The following is a 16,876-nucleotide window of genomic DNA, read 5'->3' as shown; positions in this document are numbered from 1 at the left end:
GTAAGACTTCCACCTTACCTCTGTCAGTACGACCCAATTGAGCTGATTTGGGTGCAAGTCAAGGGTGAAGTCGCTAAAAAGAATAGCACCTTCAAGATGGCAGATGTTGAAGTGTTGGTAAACAATGCATTAGGTGAGGTCACCAAAGACGCTTGGAAAAAATGTGGTGAACATTGCAGCAAACTTCAGGATGCAGATTTTGTAAAGGAAGGGTTAAAGGATGAAATGTTAGAGCCCATCATACTTTCCATAAATCCCGATGAAAGTTCGACTGATGAAGACGAAAACGACGATGACAAATTACTTGATTTGTAAATATATGTTTTTATTGTAAATTTTGACTATTCTTATTATAAAAAATGTAAAAAAAAATTATTCGAATGTAAAAGGGCTGAAGAGGTAGCCTATAATATTATAGATATTTTTGCCTTTCTTGGAGCTCCTACTATTTTGCAGTCTGATAATGGACGAGAATTTTAAAACCAAATAGTGTTGCATTTAAGAAACATATGGCCCGAATTAAAATAGTACATGGCAAACAGAGGCACAGTCCAACTGGGAAGTGAAGGACGTGAAAATCAAGATATAGAAAATATGTTGAACACATGGATGCAAGATGAAAAAAAATGACACTGGAGCGAGGGACTTCGATTCATCCAGCTTATGAAGAACCGAGCTTATCATTCTGGTGTTAAAACGTCTCCATATGAAGCTTTATTCGGCTGTGGAAATCGGTCTAAACACTTCAAATTTACCAGACGATGTAATAAGTACGATAGAAAATGAAGAAGAGTTAGCTGAATTTTTTTTTTTTTTTTAATCCAGAAATCATACAATCTGTACATAAAAAAAGTACAATAAGCATAAATTATGGTTTTTTTAAAATTATAATGAATTGCTTGAAAATCTTCAGGGAAGAACCAACTAGCGAAGGCACTTCGGCGTGAATTTACAATTTATGATCCTAGAAATCGACACGTACCTATATTTGCAACTGTAGAGCGTATATATATGAATATATATATTTTTATTATTATTTCTGACTATTCTTATCATCAAAAGTGTAAAAAAATTTTTAAAAAAAATAATGATTTCATATTTTTTTTTACTATAAACGTTAGTTACGGCGGGAAAACGTTTGGAGACCCATGCCGTAAAACGGCCGGTAGGCGCGTGACGATCGCGGCCTACTTTTCTTCGACTTCATTATAAATGACTATTTAAAAATTCACACGATCTGTCTAATAGCTTAATAATCGCTCGTGTCGCCAGGATGTCGCGAACTCTTAATTGCCACTATATTTTTAAATCGAAATACTAAAAGCTTGCACCTGAATACTTAGAACTCTATGGCGCTGTACTGACATTAGGAATAGATCAATAAGCCGGTTAAACATTAAGAGACAACATAGGTATCCTGATTCAATTAAATAGTCACACACACAAAAACCATTATTATTATTCATAAAAATCCCTAAATATACAAAAATATGCAAAATAAAATTGAATGTATCTGATTCTATGTCGCACAAAATGAATTTATAACTTGGTCTGCAATGTGTACGATTAAAAGAAAAAATATGCAAAAGTCTTAAACATCCTAACCCTAATAATCATAATTGAGCTGAAGTAAAAAATATGTCAGAAGGAGGTGTTGTGAAAAACGTCGGCAGTACACTGTCTTTTATGTCCTAGACTGAGTGTTAATACATATAATCAGTAGCGTTTTTAAAGATTTGAGTAAAAGTATTTAAATACTTCCTGTACTGATGTATTTATATATCTATATATTTAAATATAAAAACTAGTTATGAAATAACTGAAATTTGTTACAAGCAATTTGCCAACGTTGCATCCAATTTCACGCACTAACATACTATTTTGAATAGGCAAAACCATGTTCTTTATTATCCCTGGACTGCGTGCAATCGCATAGTGTATACCAAAAAGGTAAAACGAGTGCATTCGTACTCAGACGGAAAATTTAAATTTTACATTGATATTATTAAATTGTAAGACACTGAACTGATCATTGTTTATTAATCATATTATTGTTGTCCCGAATAAGTGGCGAAGAATGTAAAAATATAAGAAACTTTTATATCATGATTATTTTTGGATGACATGCAATATTTATTATATTAATTATGTGTGCCTTATATTTCTATGTGTGGTATAACAAATACAAGTAACTTCATAATGCCAGAATTAAGACATCAGAAAAATGAATGAAACGTTTAGATAAACTTTAAAGAATTTAATATTCTCAAACGAAATGAACACATGGCAATTATAAACATTACAATATGGAAAAACCAAAAACAAACATAAAATGAATGAATAACCTTTTGCATAAGTTGCAAATGTTGTAATATCTTTTCGGTGGTAATAAAACAGACGGTTCGGAGGTCATCGGTCACAGGTGCCGACTGTCGTGGTGTGATGGTGTGGCCGGGACACGTTGAGATTCCAGTTCGAATCGAGCGGTATGGGTGAAGCAGCAATAGCCTTTTCCACCGATTTTTCGTCCTTAAAAAAAAGGAACGCGTAGTTGTGCAACATCTTAGCTCCAGTTTGCTTGTTGTAGCCCTCGTACACCTTCACGTAGGTGACTTCACCAAACTGCTCAAATAGTAACTTTAGCTGGCCGTACTTGACGTGTAACGGCACGCATCCGATAAACAACTGACGGGGGTTGAGCTTGCTCGAAGTGACATTTTGTTGCGGCTGACCACTACCACCACCGGCACTGCCGCCGATGGCATAAGGAGAGCATATTGCTGCGAACCGGATACCGAGAGTGTTGGTCGTGAAACGTGATCGGAGAGCTGCCAACTCGCTTAAATCAGGTCTGTGATCAGAATTTTCGTTTGAAGCACCGGTGGGTATGGTCGGCCAGTGCGCATCAATTTTATTAGACGACGGTGATAGCGACTGCAACCGCGAAAACGTATAAAAATACGAAAACATTGGATTTGATGACGTGGAAGTAGAGTACGACAACGGAAGTGGCGGCGTCTGTGATGGTGACGTGGACGACAAGGACGTTGGCGATGACGGTGTCGACGACGTCGATGACGTTGCATATGACGATGATGATAACAACGACGAGGACGACGAGGACTGCAGCGATGTTGACGACACGCTGATTTTGGACGAGGACAAAATTGATCCTCGTCTGCGTGGTTCGAAGCACAGTACGTCGTTGAGGATCTTTCGCGTACTTACGTCGATGACGAACAGCTGGACAAATTCGCGGTACGCCAACGCACGTCCTGGCCGCGCCACCTTTGGCACGACGCCTACGATCAGCGCCACTGTCGTGTCAGGAATGCTGCCGCTGTAACCAGACCAGCAAGTCTCCACAGCCCGCAGCTTCACGCAACGATTGTCCATAGCCAGTCGGCCATATTGTTTGCGGATGGCTCGCGGACCTGTGTACACGCGTCCACCACCACCACCGTATGCTCTCGTATACGAAAACCGAGCAGCAGGGTCGTATTGGTGATAGTCGGTCCGGGTGACCGAATGTCCGGGTAGGGTTGTGTAATAGTCGCGGACCACTGTTAAACCGGTACACAGGGCCGTCTGGAAACGGACCAGGGAACCGCGATCCTGTCGCCCGGCCCAGCCCTCAAAACGGCTGTGGAACGATGTAGCAACTCGGTCACCATCCTTCTCGCTGTTGCCATCCTGCACGCCGTCGCCATCAGCCGCGGTGGTCAGATAAAAGTGGTTGGAGACGACGGCTCGACGGCTGGCTGCCCGCCAATGGACGATCAGTATTTGTCGCCGGTACCCGTCCTCAGCCGCAAGTACAACGATCAGCCCGTCAGAGCGTGTCCGCTGACAAGTCACGACTGGCCATCCGCAGCCACCAGAAACATTCAGCGACGCCAGCCGGTCGGCGATTTTCTGCGCGCCGGTCGCCGGCTCAGTCCACCGGCCGTCCCCAGTCGCCTCAACGAACACTGATTGCCGGTCGTAATACTTGGACATGTGGTCGACTGGAGCACTACGGTATGCAGACAGAAAATCTTCGCACCACATTCTCTGTTCTATGGGTTTCGTTAGTGGATATTTTCTTTAACTATGAAGTGCTTAGTTCGTGATGGATAACACAAAGTGGTTTATTTAATTAACAAGATTATAATCACATCATGACGACAAACTGAATTATGGTTTCTTTCGGTCGTTAGGTGGCTTGGAAAACCAAGGTAACGAGTGCAATATCACCAGATAGTAGTTCAAAAAGTAGATAAAGTAATACAGGCTTAGATAAATAGAATTGCTAAACATTTTAAAAGTACATTTAAGTATGTACAAGTAACCAAATTACAAGTAATATTAATGTTTAAAGTAATTTTAACGCTCATGTTTAATCCGATTTAATAAATTATTATTATTATATAATAACTTAATATATAAATTTACTAATTGGTGAAATAACGCCAATTTTACTTTACATATATTTACATATTTCACTAATTTGTAAATATTTTCAAACATATTCTACCATTTCATCATTCATTCATTTCCAAGCTAAGGAAACAGCCATTTATCGATGTACTGTCGTATAACAAAAAAATATGTGCTTAAATAATAGTATGGAAATTGTCGAATCAGCGATGGAAAAATTAAAACATCATTCTATAATATATTCTATGTACACAGGGTGATAAAGCAAATATGCTCACCCCCTTTTTTCTTTAATAATGCAGTTATTAAAAATCTAATTTTTGGAATCGAGTACACATAATGTTACTCCTTCTAAAACAGAAAAACTAAAATAACTTAAACGACAAAACAAGTGTTTCTATAAATTCTATAAAATACAAATTACTACTGAAGCGCGCTACCAGAGAGGGACCCGACAATCAGAGTACTACACATTTGTGTACATTGGATTATGAGTTGCATAGGCCTACCATGAACTAATACAAACATGAACATTTACATACAATAATTATGAATTATCTTATTTATTTCAGGATTTCAAAGACTGAAATTTATATTATTTATATTATGAAAAAATATTTACCAGCATTGTTTAATATTGGCTTCTAAAGCAATGTATTATAATGTTATTTAATAAATAAACATTCATAATAATTAATAATTACATTTCAATAGGTAAATCAATTTTAATACATTAGATAAATTTAAATATCAATCAATGATCAATTTATGTTGTTATTTAATTGCTAATATGGTGTTCCTAAATGTCACAAGTTCTAATTTCTTAATAGTTATTTTATGTCAAGTTTTAGGTTCAAAAAATAGATTATTTTAAAAACCAGTATCAAGTTATATTAACTAATAAAGAAATTAATGTAAATTAATGTCCTCATGTGCTTTAAGTTGGATTTAAAAAAAAAGTGTATTGTATGTTTTATAGTTTTCTAATGTTGGAATATTATACTGATTATTGTAATAATTATTGTAGTATTTTAATTTGTAATAATAGTTGCAATGTTGTAGTATTGTAATATTGTATTGTATTGATATAAATAGTTGTATTTATAGTCGGGATAAAACTATTCCGTACGTTTCACCTTATGGAACACGATTCCGTACTTTTGGTTGGGTAACCTAACTTAACTAGTAATTATTAAAATTCCCAGATGTCCAGTGATTATTATTCTCATGATTAATTGCCACAGTTAGTCGCTTATATTTTTTTTAAAAAATAATTTTTTACTATTTCCCATTTTTTTGTTTTTATTTTATCAAATAATTTTAATGCTTGGTCCCGTAAATATAATGGTATCATAATTAGTTTTAAGTCTTGGCCCCATTTGTTTGCTTTTGCGAAATGTGTCATAATATTGGATTACGTCTCCTGTAATTTTCCTTGAATCTGGCAACATTATACTAAAATCTTGAGTACAACCCGTACGGAATCGTGTTCTATCCTATATAGTTTATTGAATTAACTACCTAAAAATTTCTAATAACTATCTAGATATTTGTGTTAATTATCTGAGACATATATATTATAATATAAAAAAATGTAAGTTAATCAATATAAATAAAATATACCAGATATAACTAATTGTCTTTACTCACAACGACATTTGTTTATTTCAAATTACATTTTTTTTAAATAGTTTAGAAGTTTGGGACCTCCACCATAAAAATTACTTGGTAACAATTGTTGTCTTTCACTGCTGATATAAGGTGTGTTATTTTGTATCCTTAGTAATGGATTTATACCAAACGGGTGAATGTGAGAAGATTTGGATGTTCGGCAAGACACTGAGTTATATCAAGTACATTTTAACGTATATTTAAAATAAAATAAATGTAATATAAATTATTTTTCTTATCGATGACCTGGCAGCAACAAAACACGAAGCAAGTGATGAAACGAAACTATTTCAGCGGACGTATATCTAGCGGGCTCAACGATTATCATAATACATTTTGTTTACTAATCAAAATAGTTATGCCTATGTAAGGGGACTCCGTTATATTACAGAATTAATGAAAGATGACACTCGTGTCTGTGATATATGTATAGTACATAATACTATACTTAATTTTATAATTTATTATAAAAATATGAAAATATAGTGTTGCACGCCATTAGAACGCCATACCCTTTTATTTTAATTTAATAAATTTAAGTGTTATACATATATATATTGTTACTAAATACAAGTTAGTTCTAAACGTGTGTCAAAAACATTCATAATGCTTACATAATTTAATCTTTATATATACAATGGTACATTTTATTTTTGAGATGTCTGATTTTGGTTCTCGGTTTAGAGTAAAATTTTGTTTTAACGACAAGATATCTGCAGAGACGGATCCGGACTTCTTTTATGGGGAGTGCTACGATCATTATTAGAATTGATCATCATTCACCAAACTGGTTAAATTGGAGTATTTCTACTCTACTAGTCAACTGTCATTGTAACAAATTTGATTTTTAAAAACAATACAAATCACAGTTAGAAAAAAATTGTATTTCTTCATTCAAATTTAATTAAATCATTTGCTTACTTATTTTTTTAAAAAATAACATAATTAAATCACATCGTTTTTACTTAGACCAGTCTTCTAACTGTATTCTTTTATATTTTTTCTTGGAAAAGGTGTTCACAATTTTATTGATGTCAACAGGTATATTTTTGTGAATGTTTAATACGGCTAAGCCATTTACCTTATTTCCGCCATTTTTGAATGTAAATAATTTTTCTGTCTTCTTAAAGTTGAGATCGGTCGTGAAGAAGTTTCTGTAGTAACCGGAATCGTGGAGAAAATTTGCAGTATACGATTTTTTCTTTTACTTTGCTCCATTGTAATTTGTCATGTAAATGCATTTTCAATAAAATACAAAATGTTTGCTGGACTGTAGTCATACAAATATTACTCTTTGTTTAACACAATATAGAGATGTTCGGTTTTTCGATGTATTTCGATAATTCACCATGATAATCTTCCAACAACCAAATTTTTTCAAAATGTTGGTTTTCCATTGATAATAAAGCGTCGATAGGTCATTCTTATCTATGTGATTGCCGTAACCTTCATAAACGACATCGCAGTCGTCAATGACGGTACATGTGATCCGTGCTAACAGTGTGTCAGTGTTGTTTCCGTGAGGAAATATGTGACCACGTAGCCAAAGGATTTTCATTTTTCGTAAATTGATAATGATATAAAACTCACATAAAAATATAACCACCGATAACAGTTTAACAATGACATATTATGTTCAAGGTGATAACCATCAAACGAAAGCGCCCATTTATTTATAATCTATTATCAATCTAAATTTAAATTATTTCATATCAACCAAAAAATGGTCAACACGGCCCCAGGGGTGTGCTTTAGCATCCTAGCACACCCTCCCACCAGATCAAACCCTGGATATCTGTCATTTACTAACTCTTTTTTATTTTACTCTGCCCCTTGTAATTGGTGTTCCTGTTGAATTGACACAATGTTTGAGTAGTAGTATACTGTTGATGACTTAAAAAGAATACATTGCAAAAGTTTAATTCCTATATCGTTTTTTTTTACATCGTGCTGATCACCGGTTTTATTAATTTAAATGAGTAATGAGGAGATATTAGTAAAATGTTTAACTTATAATATACATACAAGAAGTAATATTCTTAGATGTTGACATAATTTTTTGAAAAAATACCATATTTTTGAAAAACTCAATGTTTACATTCATCTTCTATTTTAACATTCACACATTAATAGATTTGAGTTATGGTTTACAATATTATGTGTATGCTTTTAAAATAAAATATAAAATATACATATTCTTTTATAATAGTGGATTAAGTAGGTAGTTTATAATAAGTAAAAATTGAAAATCAAATAAATGTATCATATGATTCAGAGTTGACATTTTTTTTTTTTAGTTAAGTGCCATTATACTGTTTACAATTATATCATAGATTTTACACGTTTATACATTAATACATTTGAATAATGGCTTACAGTAATAAATTACTTTGTAGTTGAAACAAAAATGATACTTCTTAATAAAAATGCCTTGATAAATATTATCTAGTATTGTTAGTAATGGTGAGTAAATATTAGTTTTATAAATACTATTGTGATAACAAATGTATTTACATTAATTATTTTTGATTCTGGTTTCATCACTGGCCTACAGCGTGTTACAATTGTAATAATTATTTTATATTCCAATTCAATCATACTACATAATATATGTCTCAGTCTCTCATAACACTTCTATTTTATTATTTTTTGTAGAATTTTTTGAAATCAATTTTTTAAATGTATATTTATATAATATATTCCCTTCTGTCTTGTATTGGTTTCCTGAGATGCATTTCTTAATTTAATTTTTTTTTAATATTAACGTATGTTGTTTCATTGTCGTATTGTATTATAATGTTAATATGTTGTTTCTAAAATTATGAACGTCACGACATCTAATTTCTTAATAGTTATTTTATGTCAAGTTTTAAGTTCAAAAAATAGGTTATCCTAAAAACAAGTATCTAGTTAGAATAACTAAAGAAAGTAATGTAAAATGTCCTCATGTGCTTTATGTTTGGATTTAAAATAAAAGTGTATTGTATGTTTTACAGTTTTCTAATGTTGGAATATCATACTGGTGGTTGTAATGATTATTGTAGTATTTTAATTTGTAATAATAGTAGTATAGTAATACGTTAGGTTTATGTTTATAGTAATAAGTTAGGTTTATATTAGTAATAATAGTAGTTGTAATATTGTAATATTGTATTTGTATTGATATAAATAGTTGTATTTATAGTCGGTAAAGAACTATTCCCTACGTTTTACCTTATAGAACACGATTCCGTACTTTTGATTGGGTATAGTAATTATTAAAATTCCCAGATGTCCAGTGATTATTATTCTCATGATTAATTGCCACAGTTAGTCACTTATATTTTTTTGCAGTATTTAAATTTGCAATAATAATTGAAATTTTGTAATAATGTAACTATTGTAATATTGTAATATTGTAATTGTAATATTGTATTCGTATTGATTTATATGTTACCGGCAATATGGATAATAGGGTGTTCTGCGAAATGCCTAGGCACCATATAAAATGCCAAAAATCACTCGGAAATATACATAATACGAGCTTTGCCTAGGTATTATGTATAATGCCAGAAGTGAAACAAGAAATATGATCAAAATAAACAAAATTGGGTTTGGAAATCCACGCTTTACCAACGACTTTACTTATTGTCTTTCGTAAATGCGTGGGCCGCCGCGTGATGTGCACGATTTGGCACAATAAAGATAAGAATCTTAATCTTTATTGCATCAGATTTATACCCTACTATAAAAATAATATTTCTGATGAACTATATTGAACGATTCCGCGACAGTTGATCGCGCATCAATTTATCGCGCGGAATATTATCGTCGACGTTTTATCGCATGCTTGTTAATCGTGCAGTATTTTATCGCGACTATTTCTTCGTGGTTATTTTATCGTGACCATTACGTCGCTCGTTTAAGTTCATCGTGCATCACTTTATCGCGTTAATCGTCGTCATTTTATGCACTATGTTGTATAGGTGTCCATGTAATATTTTTAAGTCTTAGAGAAGGTTTCAGAACCATATACGATATCTAATTCCATATAATATAATTATCTATAATAACTGATGATAGTTAAAACTCAATATCATAATAGAAAATTAGTTATAGGTAGATTACAACTCGGAACTTTGGTAGGTAAGGATCTCGTCAGAAGCCTATTGTAGTGACATTATACGTTATTGTGAGTAACTTTATTTCGCCTTTTACTGTTCACCTTCTTCAACAAGTTGTTAATTTTAATTATACAATTATTCAAATATATTTTAAGTAAGTACATAATTATATAATTTTTGACTAATTTAATAAAATATATATATTAAGTTGTTTTTTTATAAATTGTAATACAATTTTATTCGTTGTCAAAAATTGAAAATTTCCCACACTAATGAAGCTAATAAATTACACGTTATATAATAATATCTAAAATATTTATGACGAATGTATTTATGTATTAATGAATATTGCGATGTTGTGTCATGCACGTTGATATGCCATGCGATGAAATGTATTCCATAAACTGTTACACGATGAAATGTTGGCGAAGGTGTTTAGAGCGATGAACAGTCGGCGATGAAGTGACGCACAACGAATAAGATGGCGATGAAATAGCCACGATGAAGTGACGGTGTATTATATTTGAACATACTTTTATCACTTTATCGTCATTTCCCTGTCTCGTCGCAGTGTGACATTACTATGGATACGATTATTATGAAGTCAAATTTTTATAACGAACTACATAAGAACCAAAAATTTGGCTAATAACACTAGTTTTTTGTCTGATGAAAAATATAATGAATTGATAGAAATTATTTCAGAAATTAAAGCTGGACGTAAGAAAAAAGAGCCTAAAGACTTCCGTTGAATCAAAAGGTAAGAAATTCATATTAGAAAAAAATACTTAAATTTACACGTTCAAATAGAATTCATTTTTTTTTGTTGTTAAGTATTTAAGTAATTAATTATTTGTTAATAAATCATTAATTTTTATTATTAATTAACTTGTAAATTTGAAATAAATAAAATATTTTCATGATTTCTACTGCATATTATATGGCGTATTTCGATACTTTTTAGTACATAGAAATCCGCACCTTTGAAGCTCTGCATAAACTACTTTTATAAAATACAACCAACTATTTTTTTATTTAGATTTACTTTAAATTTATTTATTTCTGGTGTCGCAGACATGATGTCCTGGTTGTACAAGGAAAAACGAAACTTATATTTCCTGTAAAAGACGACAATGTTGTGCTGTTTTATGTGTCAACCAGTGAGCTATATTTTGATATATATTGCAAACCACACATATATCAATAGGACATGGTAGGCGTGATCGAATGATCAAAGAACTTGGTAATAAATATAATAATATAACACGCAATGATATAGAGACATTTTTGCATTTTTGAGAACCTTGTCAGCAAAAACAAAAAGGCTCGAAAAAAGGAGTGGTAGTTAAACCAATAATATCTTTAGACTTTAATGAACATCTTCACCAAGAACTTCTTTCTTCTTTCCTTAAAAATGTTTAACAGAGATTCGTCATAACTCGGATTCTTTTTGCTACTGATTTTGCCATGACTTGCTGATTTTTGAGCTTGAAGTGTGTTTGCAGGGAAGTCATCAACCGATATATTTGTTTCTTTTACAACTTCAAAATTGTGTTCACATCCTCTTTTGTCTTCATTTGTATTATCTGGGCTATAATCCGAGACGGTTGGTCGATCATCCATTGTAGGAAGGAGGAATAATAACTGGTCAAAAAACACGTATTTTCGCCGTTTAGTAGCAGCTTGACCAGATTTTCCATGTTTTTGTTTGCTTAGTTCTCGTCGAAAACATGTTCTCAAGAGTTGATTTAATAGACTTTCGGTCTCATCCTGATGGAAAATTTAAATTTATTATGGTGTAACAGGATCCCCTGACCAAATTTGTTGTTCTCAAGCCCCTCGAATTTAAAAGGGCTGAAGAGGTAGCCTATAATATTATAGATATTTTTGCATTTCTTGGAGCTCCTACTATTTTGCAGTCTGATAATGGACGAGAAATTTCAAACCAAATAGTATCTAATTTAAGAAACATATGGCTCAAATTAAAATAGTACAGGGCAAACCGAGGCACAGTCAATCTCAAGGTAATGAAGGACGTGAAAATCAGGATATAGAAAATATGTTGACAACATGGATGCAAGATGAAAAAAAATGACACTGGAGTGAGGGACTTCAGTTCACCCAGCTTATGAAAAACCGAGCTTATCATTCTGGTATTAAAACGTCTCCATATGAAGCTTTATTTGGCTGCGAAAATTGGTCTAAACACTTCAAATTTACCAGACGATGTAATAAGTACGATAGAAAATGAAAAGAATTTAGCTGAATGAATTACAAAACAGTCACAAAATATCGAAAATGAAGTATCTGCTGACACAGAACATATCACAAAACAACCACAAAATATTGAAAATGAAGTATCAGAAACAGAACAAATTACAGAACAACCACAAAACATCAAAAATGAAACATCAGACACAGAACAACAATTAGCTACCTACAACTATCAAATTAAATAACCGAAACGCCAATGTCATGCGAACTAGAGCCAGAGAAAATCTGGAAAATCAAGCAAAAAAAATGATGTAGTGGTCGGATAAGAAGCTATTACCGGTGCCAATTCATTAAACAGTACGTTTTCCAGTTCCTGAGGTATATAAAGGACGTTTAGTTTAGAATTTAGAAGAACGGGGTATACTGGCAATTGTCACGGCCTAGTGCTTCCGATAATACGTGCACATCCGTAACACAATACAAATTATTGCTGCACGCACAGTATTACAATACGATATTATTATCCTTAGAGGAAACCAAATCTGTCCAAAGTCACCGTCAAACGCAGTAAATTTTAACAAACATTGATGTATTTATACATATATTTTAAAAGTATTTATTGCGCAGTTATAAAAAAAGACTAATTATATTCTTTGTCTAAATTATACTAAGATCGAAAATAATTGAACCTTGCATCCTCGGATATTATATGACCTATCATAACCTGAACTAACATTTTTATACTAATACATTAATTATGCAATCAAATTATGGTATAAAAAATTTAATATTTTTAAATTGCGCTTGAAAGAGCGCTTGCTGTAATTTCCAGCACTATGAAGATCTCAATTGGTACTCACCTTATTATATGCCGTTGGGCAACCTTTACATATATCTTAAAACGTGATTATAATCCCCCGTCGCCTGATCACGTACGTGCGTGACGTATGTTCTCCTCAATATCACACATTATTGCTATCACATGTCATCAGTTACCACATTTTATTAATCATTTATTTGAATTAAATCTACAATGCTATGGAGGTCTAACCCACAACTTAGTAACACGTTACCACTCACGTTTCTTTCGTACACAAGAAATGTGATTTGATGATAACTACGAGAAAAAGTTAAATTTGCAATACCTAAAGAAAAAAAATATAAACTTGATGAAGTAGCGTTACAAATGGGTCATGAAGTGGTAAGACTTCCACCTTACCTCTGTCAGTACGACCCAATTGAGCTGATTTGGGTGCAAGTCAAGGGTGAAGTCGCTAAAAAGAATAGCACCTTCAAGATGGCAGATGTTGAAGTGTTGGTAAACAATGCATTAGGTGAGGTCACCAAAGACGCTTGGAAAAAATGTGGTGAACATTGCAGCAAACTTCAGGATGCAGATTTTGTAAAGGAAGGGTTAAAGGATGAAATGTTAGAGCCCATCATACTTTCCATAAATCCCGATGAAAGTGCGACTGATGAAGACGAAAACGACGATGACAAATTACTTGATTTGTAAATATATGTTTTTATTGTAAATTTTGACTATTCTTATTATAAAAAATGTAAAAAAAAATTATTCGAATGTAAATGGGCTGAAGAGGTAGCCTATAATATTTAAATATTATAGAAACTTTTGCCTTTCTTGGAGCTCCTACTATTTTGCAGTCTGTTAATGGACGAGAATTTTAAAACCAAATAGTGTTGCATTTAAGAAACATATGGCCCGAATTAAAATAGTACATGGCAAACAGAGGCATAGTCCAACTGGGAAGTGAAGGACGTGAAAATCAAGATATAGAAAATATGTTGAACACTTGGATGCGAGATGAAAAAAATGACACTGGAGCGAGGGACTTCGATTCATCCAGCTTATGAAGAACTGAGCTTATCATTCTGGTATTAAAACGCCTCTATATGAAGCTTTATTCGGCTGCGGAAATCTACTATACTAAAAGCTTGCACCTGAATACTTAGAACTCTATGGCGCTGTACTGACATTAGGAATAGATGAATAAGCCGGTTAAACATTAAGAGACAATATAGGTATCCTGATTCAATTAAATATTCACACACACAAAAACCATTATTATTATTGCTGAAAGACACATTCGACAATAAGGAGACATAAGGTATTTTTATCGTTCACCCTCGTCATGAACTTATTTTTTGACACGTCCTTATAACTTTATCTTTCGATTTTTTCCTAAGTTTTCTTAAGTTTTTCTCTATACCAATTTTTTTTCGCAATGTTTAACTGTTAAAAATGTGCTGCTGTGCTGTGCAAAGAAAGTTTGCTCAGACATATGAAAACTCATGATGGATACCAATTAGTGTGTAGTATTTGCAGTAAAAAATGATTGGAAAGATATTTTAAGCAGACATATGAAAAAAATTCACGGTATGTTTATTTTAATTTTTTTTTCTTCAAAATCTAAATTTGACATATATTTTACAAGCTCTTGGTCGCGTTTGACCGCCTCAAGGTGAAAAATATATCACTCTGAATACAACAGACCAGCATAAAGATTTGAATGAGATAAACGAGGATTTTAACGACGAGTACGACAAAATGTGTGTGAAAGTTTTGAAGAATGTTGAAAATGCTGGTCTATGCAACACGGCAAGTAAGGTTAACATTGATGTATTTATACATACATTTTAAAAGTATTTATTGCGCAGTTATAATAAAGACCAATTATGTTCTTTGTCTTAATTATACTAAGATCGAAAATAATTGAACCTTGCTTCCTCGAATATTATAGGACCTACAATAACCTAAACTAACCTTTTTATACTAATACATTAATTATGCAATCAAATTATAGCATAAAAAATATAATATTTTTAAATTGCGCTTGAAGAGCGCTTGCTGTAGTATCCAGCACTATGAAGATCTGATTTGGTACTCACCTTTACATATGCCGTTGGGCAACCTATACATATATCTTAAAACGTGATTATAATCCCCCGTCGCCTGATCGCGTACGTGCGACATACGTTCTCCTCCTTATCACACATTAATGCTATCACATGTCATCAGTTACCACATTTTATTAATCATTAATTTGAATTAAATCTACAATGCTATGGAGGTCTAACCCACAACTTAGTAACACGTTACCACTCACGTTTCTTTCGTACACAAGAAATGTGATTTTCCATGTATATAATTATTTCAAGACGATTTCAATTGATAAAAGTTAGCCAGAACTTTCAGATTTTTTTCTACAAACACATGAAGTGACTGCTAAAGCATGTGGTATAAGTCTTGCTTGTGTAAAAGAGTTTGCTCTGAAGCGAAAAAGGAAGTTGAAGTCGGACCTTCTAGCAAAATTGCTCTCAAGTTTCCTAGAAAAAGTTATAAACGTGTAAAAGTTATGACTAATTTTGAAGATTTTGACAACGAAGTTGTCAGAAGAACTATACATAATTTTTATGATAATGGCGAATTTCCGACGTCCTCAAAAATATTAGTGGCGACGCGAGAAAAAATTAATTACCCGGGCTCAAAAACGTCAGTTAAAGCTATTTTGCATAATTTGAATTTCAAGTGCAGAAAGTGTGATGGGCGTAGACTCTGATGGCGAGAAATTAAATCGTTGCTCGTCGGGTAAAATTTTTAAGAAAAATGTACGCATTGAGACAGAATCATGACACAAGGCCAGTAGTTTACCTCGACAAAACATGGGTAAACCAGAACCATACACGAGGTTACATATCGCAAAATCCAGAAAACACAGAAGGACCAATTGGGAAGGGCGCTCGACTCATTGTATGCCACGCTGGTTCACCTTCATTTGGATTTGTAAAAAATTCTAAATTGGTATTTCGATGTAAATCGGGTAGTACAGAAGACTACCATTCGCAAATGAACTCGGACATTTTTTAAAAATGGTTTATTGAGATGTTGGCCAATTTAGAAGAACCATGTATTGTTGTAATGGACAATGCTTCCTACCATTCTGTGCTATCCGATGATTACCCTAAGGTAAACGCGCGAAAGGCAGATGTTCAAAAATGGCTCGAAAAAAAATGTATTCAATATTCACCTGTAGAAACATTAAGTGAACTACGAGAAAAAGTTAAATTTTTTATTTCTTAATTAAAAAAAATATAAACTTGATGAAGTAGCGTTACAAATGGGTCATGAAGTGGTAAGACTTCCACCTTACCACTGTCAGTACGACCCAATTGAGCTGATTTGGGCGCAAGTCAAGGGTGAAGTCGCCAAAAAGAATAGCACTTTCAAGATGGCAGATGTTGAAGTGTTGGTAAACAATGCATTAGGTGAGATCACCAAAGAGGCTTGGAAAAAATGTGGCGAACATTGCAGCAAACTCCAGGATGCAGATTTTGTAAAGGAAGTGTTAAAGGATGAAATGTTAGAGCCCATCATACTTTCCATAAATCCCGATGAAAGTTCGACTGATGAAGACGAAAACGACGATGACAAATTACTTGATTTGTAA

The 16,876-nt window shown here is 33.0% G+C and overlaps 1 protein-coding gene and 2 pseudogenes across 1 annotated transcript; all 3 read left to right on the top strand.

Moving 5' to 3' along the window:
* The first annotated feature begins 509 nt into the window (after positions 1–509).
* LOC111035410 lies at positions 510–947 on the top strand (annotated as a pseudogene).
* An 11,218-nt stretch (positions 948–12,165) lies between these two features.
* LOC111035408 lies at positions 12,166–12,652 on the top strand (annotated as a pseudogene).
* Positions 12,653–16,035: 3,383 nt separating this feature from the next.
* LOC111035407 lies at positions 16,036–16,876 on the top strand. Its single transcript, XM_022317014.1, has 3 exons — positions 16,036–16,230; positions 16,312–16,471; positions 16,539–16,876. The coding sequence occupies exons 1-3, from the start codon at positions 16,036–16,038 to the stop codon at positions 16,874–16,876; spliced, it is 693 nt and encodes a 230-aa protein (XP_022172706.1).

Source organism: Myzus persicae, unplaced genomic scaffold (assembly GCF_001856785.1).
Source record: "Myzus persicae strain clone G006 unplaced genomic scaffold, MPER_G0061.0, whole genome shotgun sequence".
Classification (NCBI taxonomy): Eukaryota; Metazoa; Arthropoda; class Insecta; order Hemiptera; family Aphididae; genus Myzus; species Myzus persicae.
This window is presented reverse-complemented; position numbering and strand designations above follow the sequence as displayed.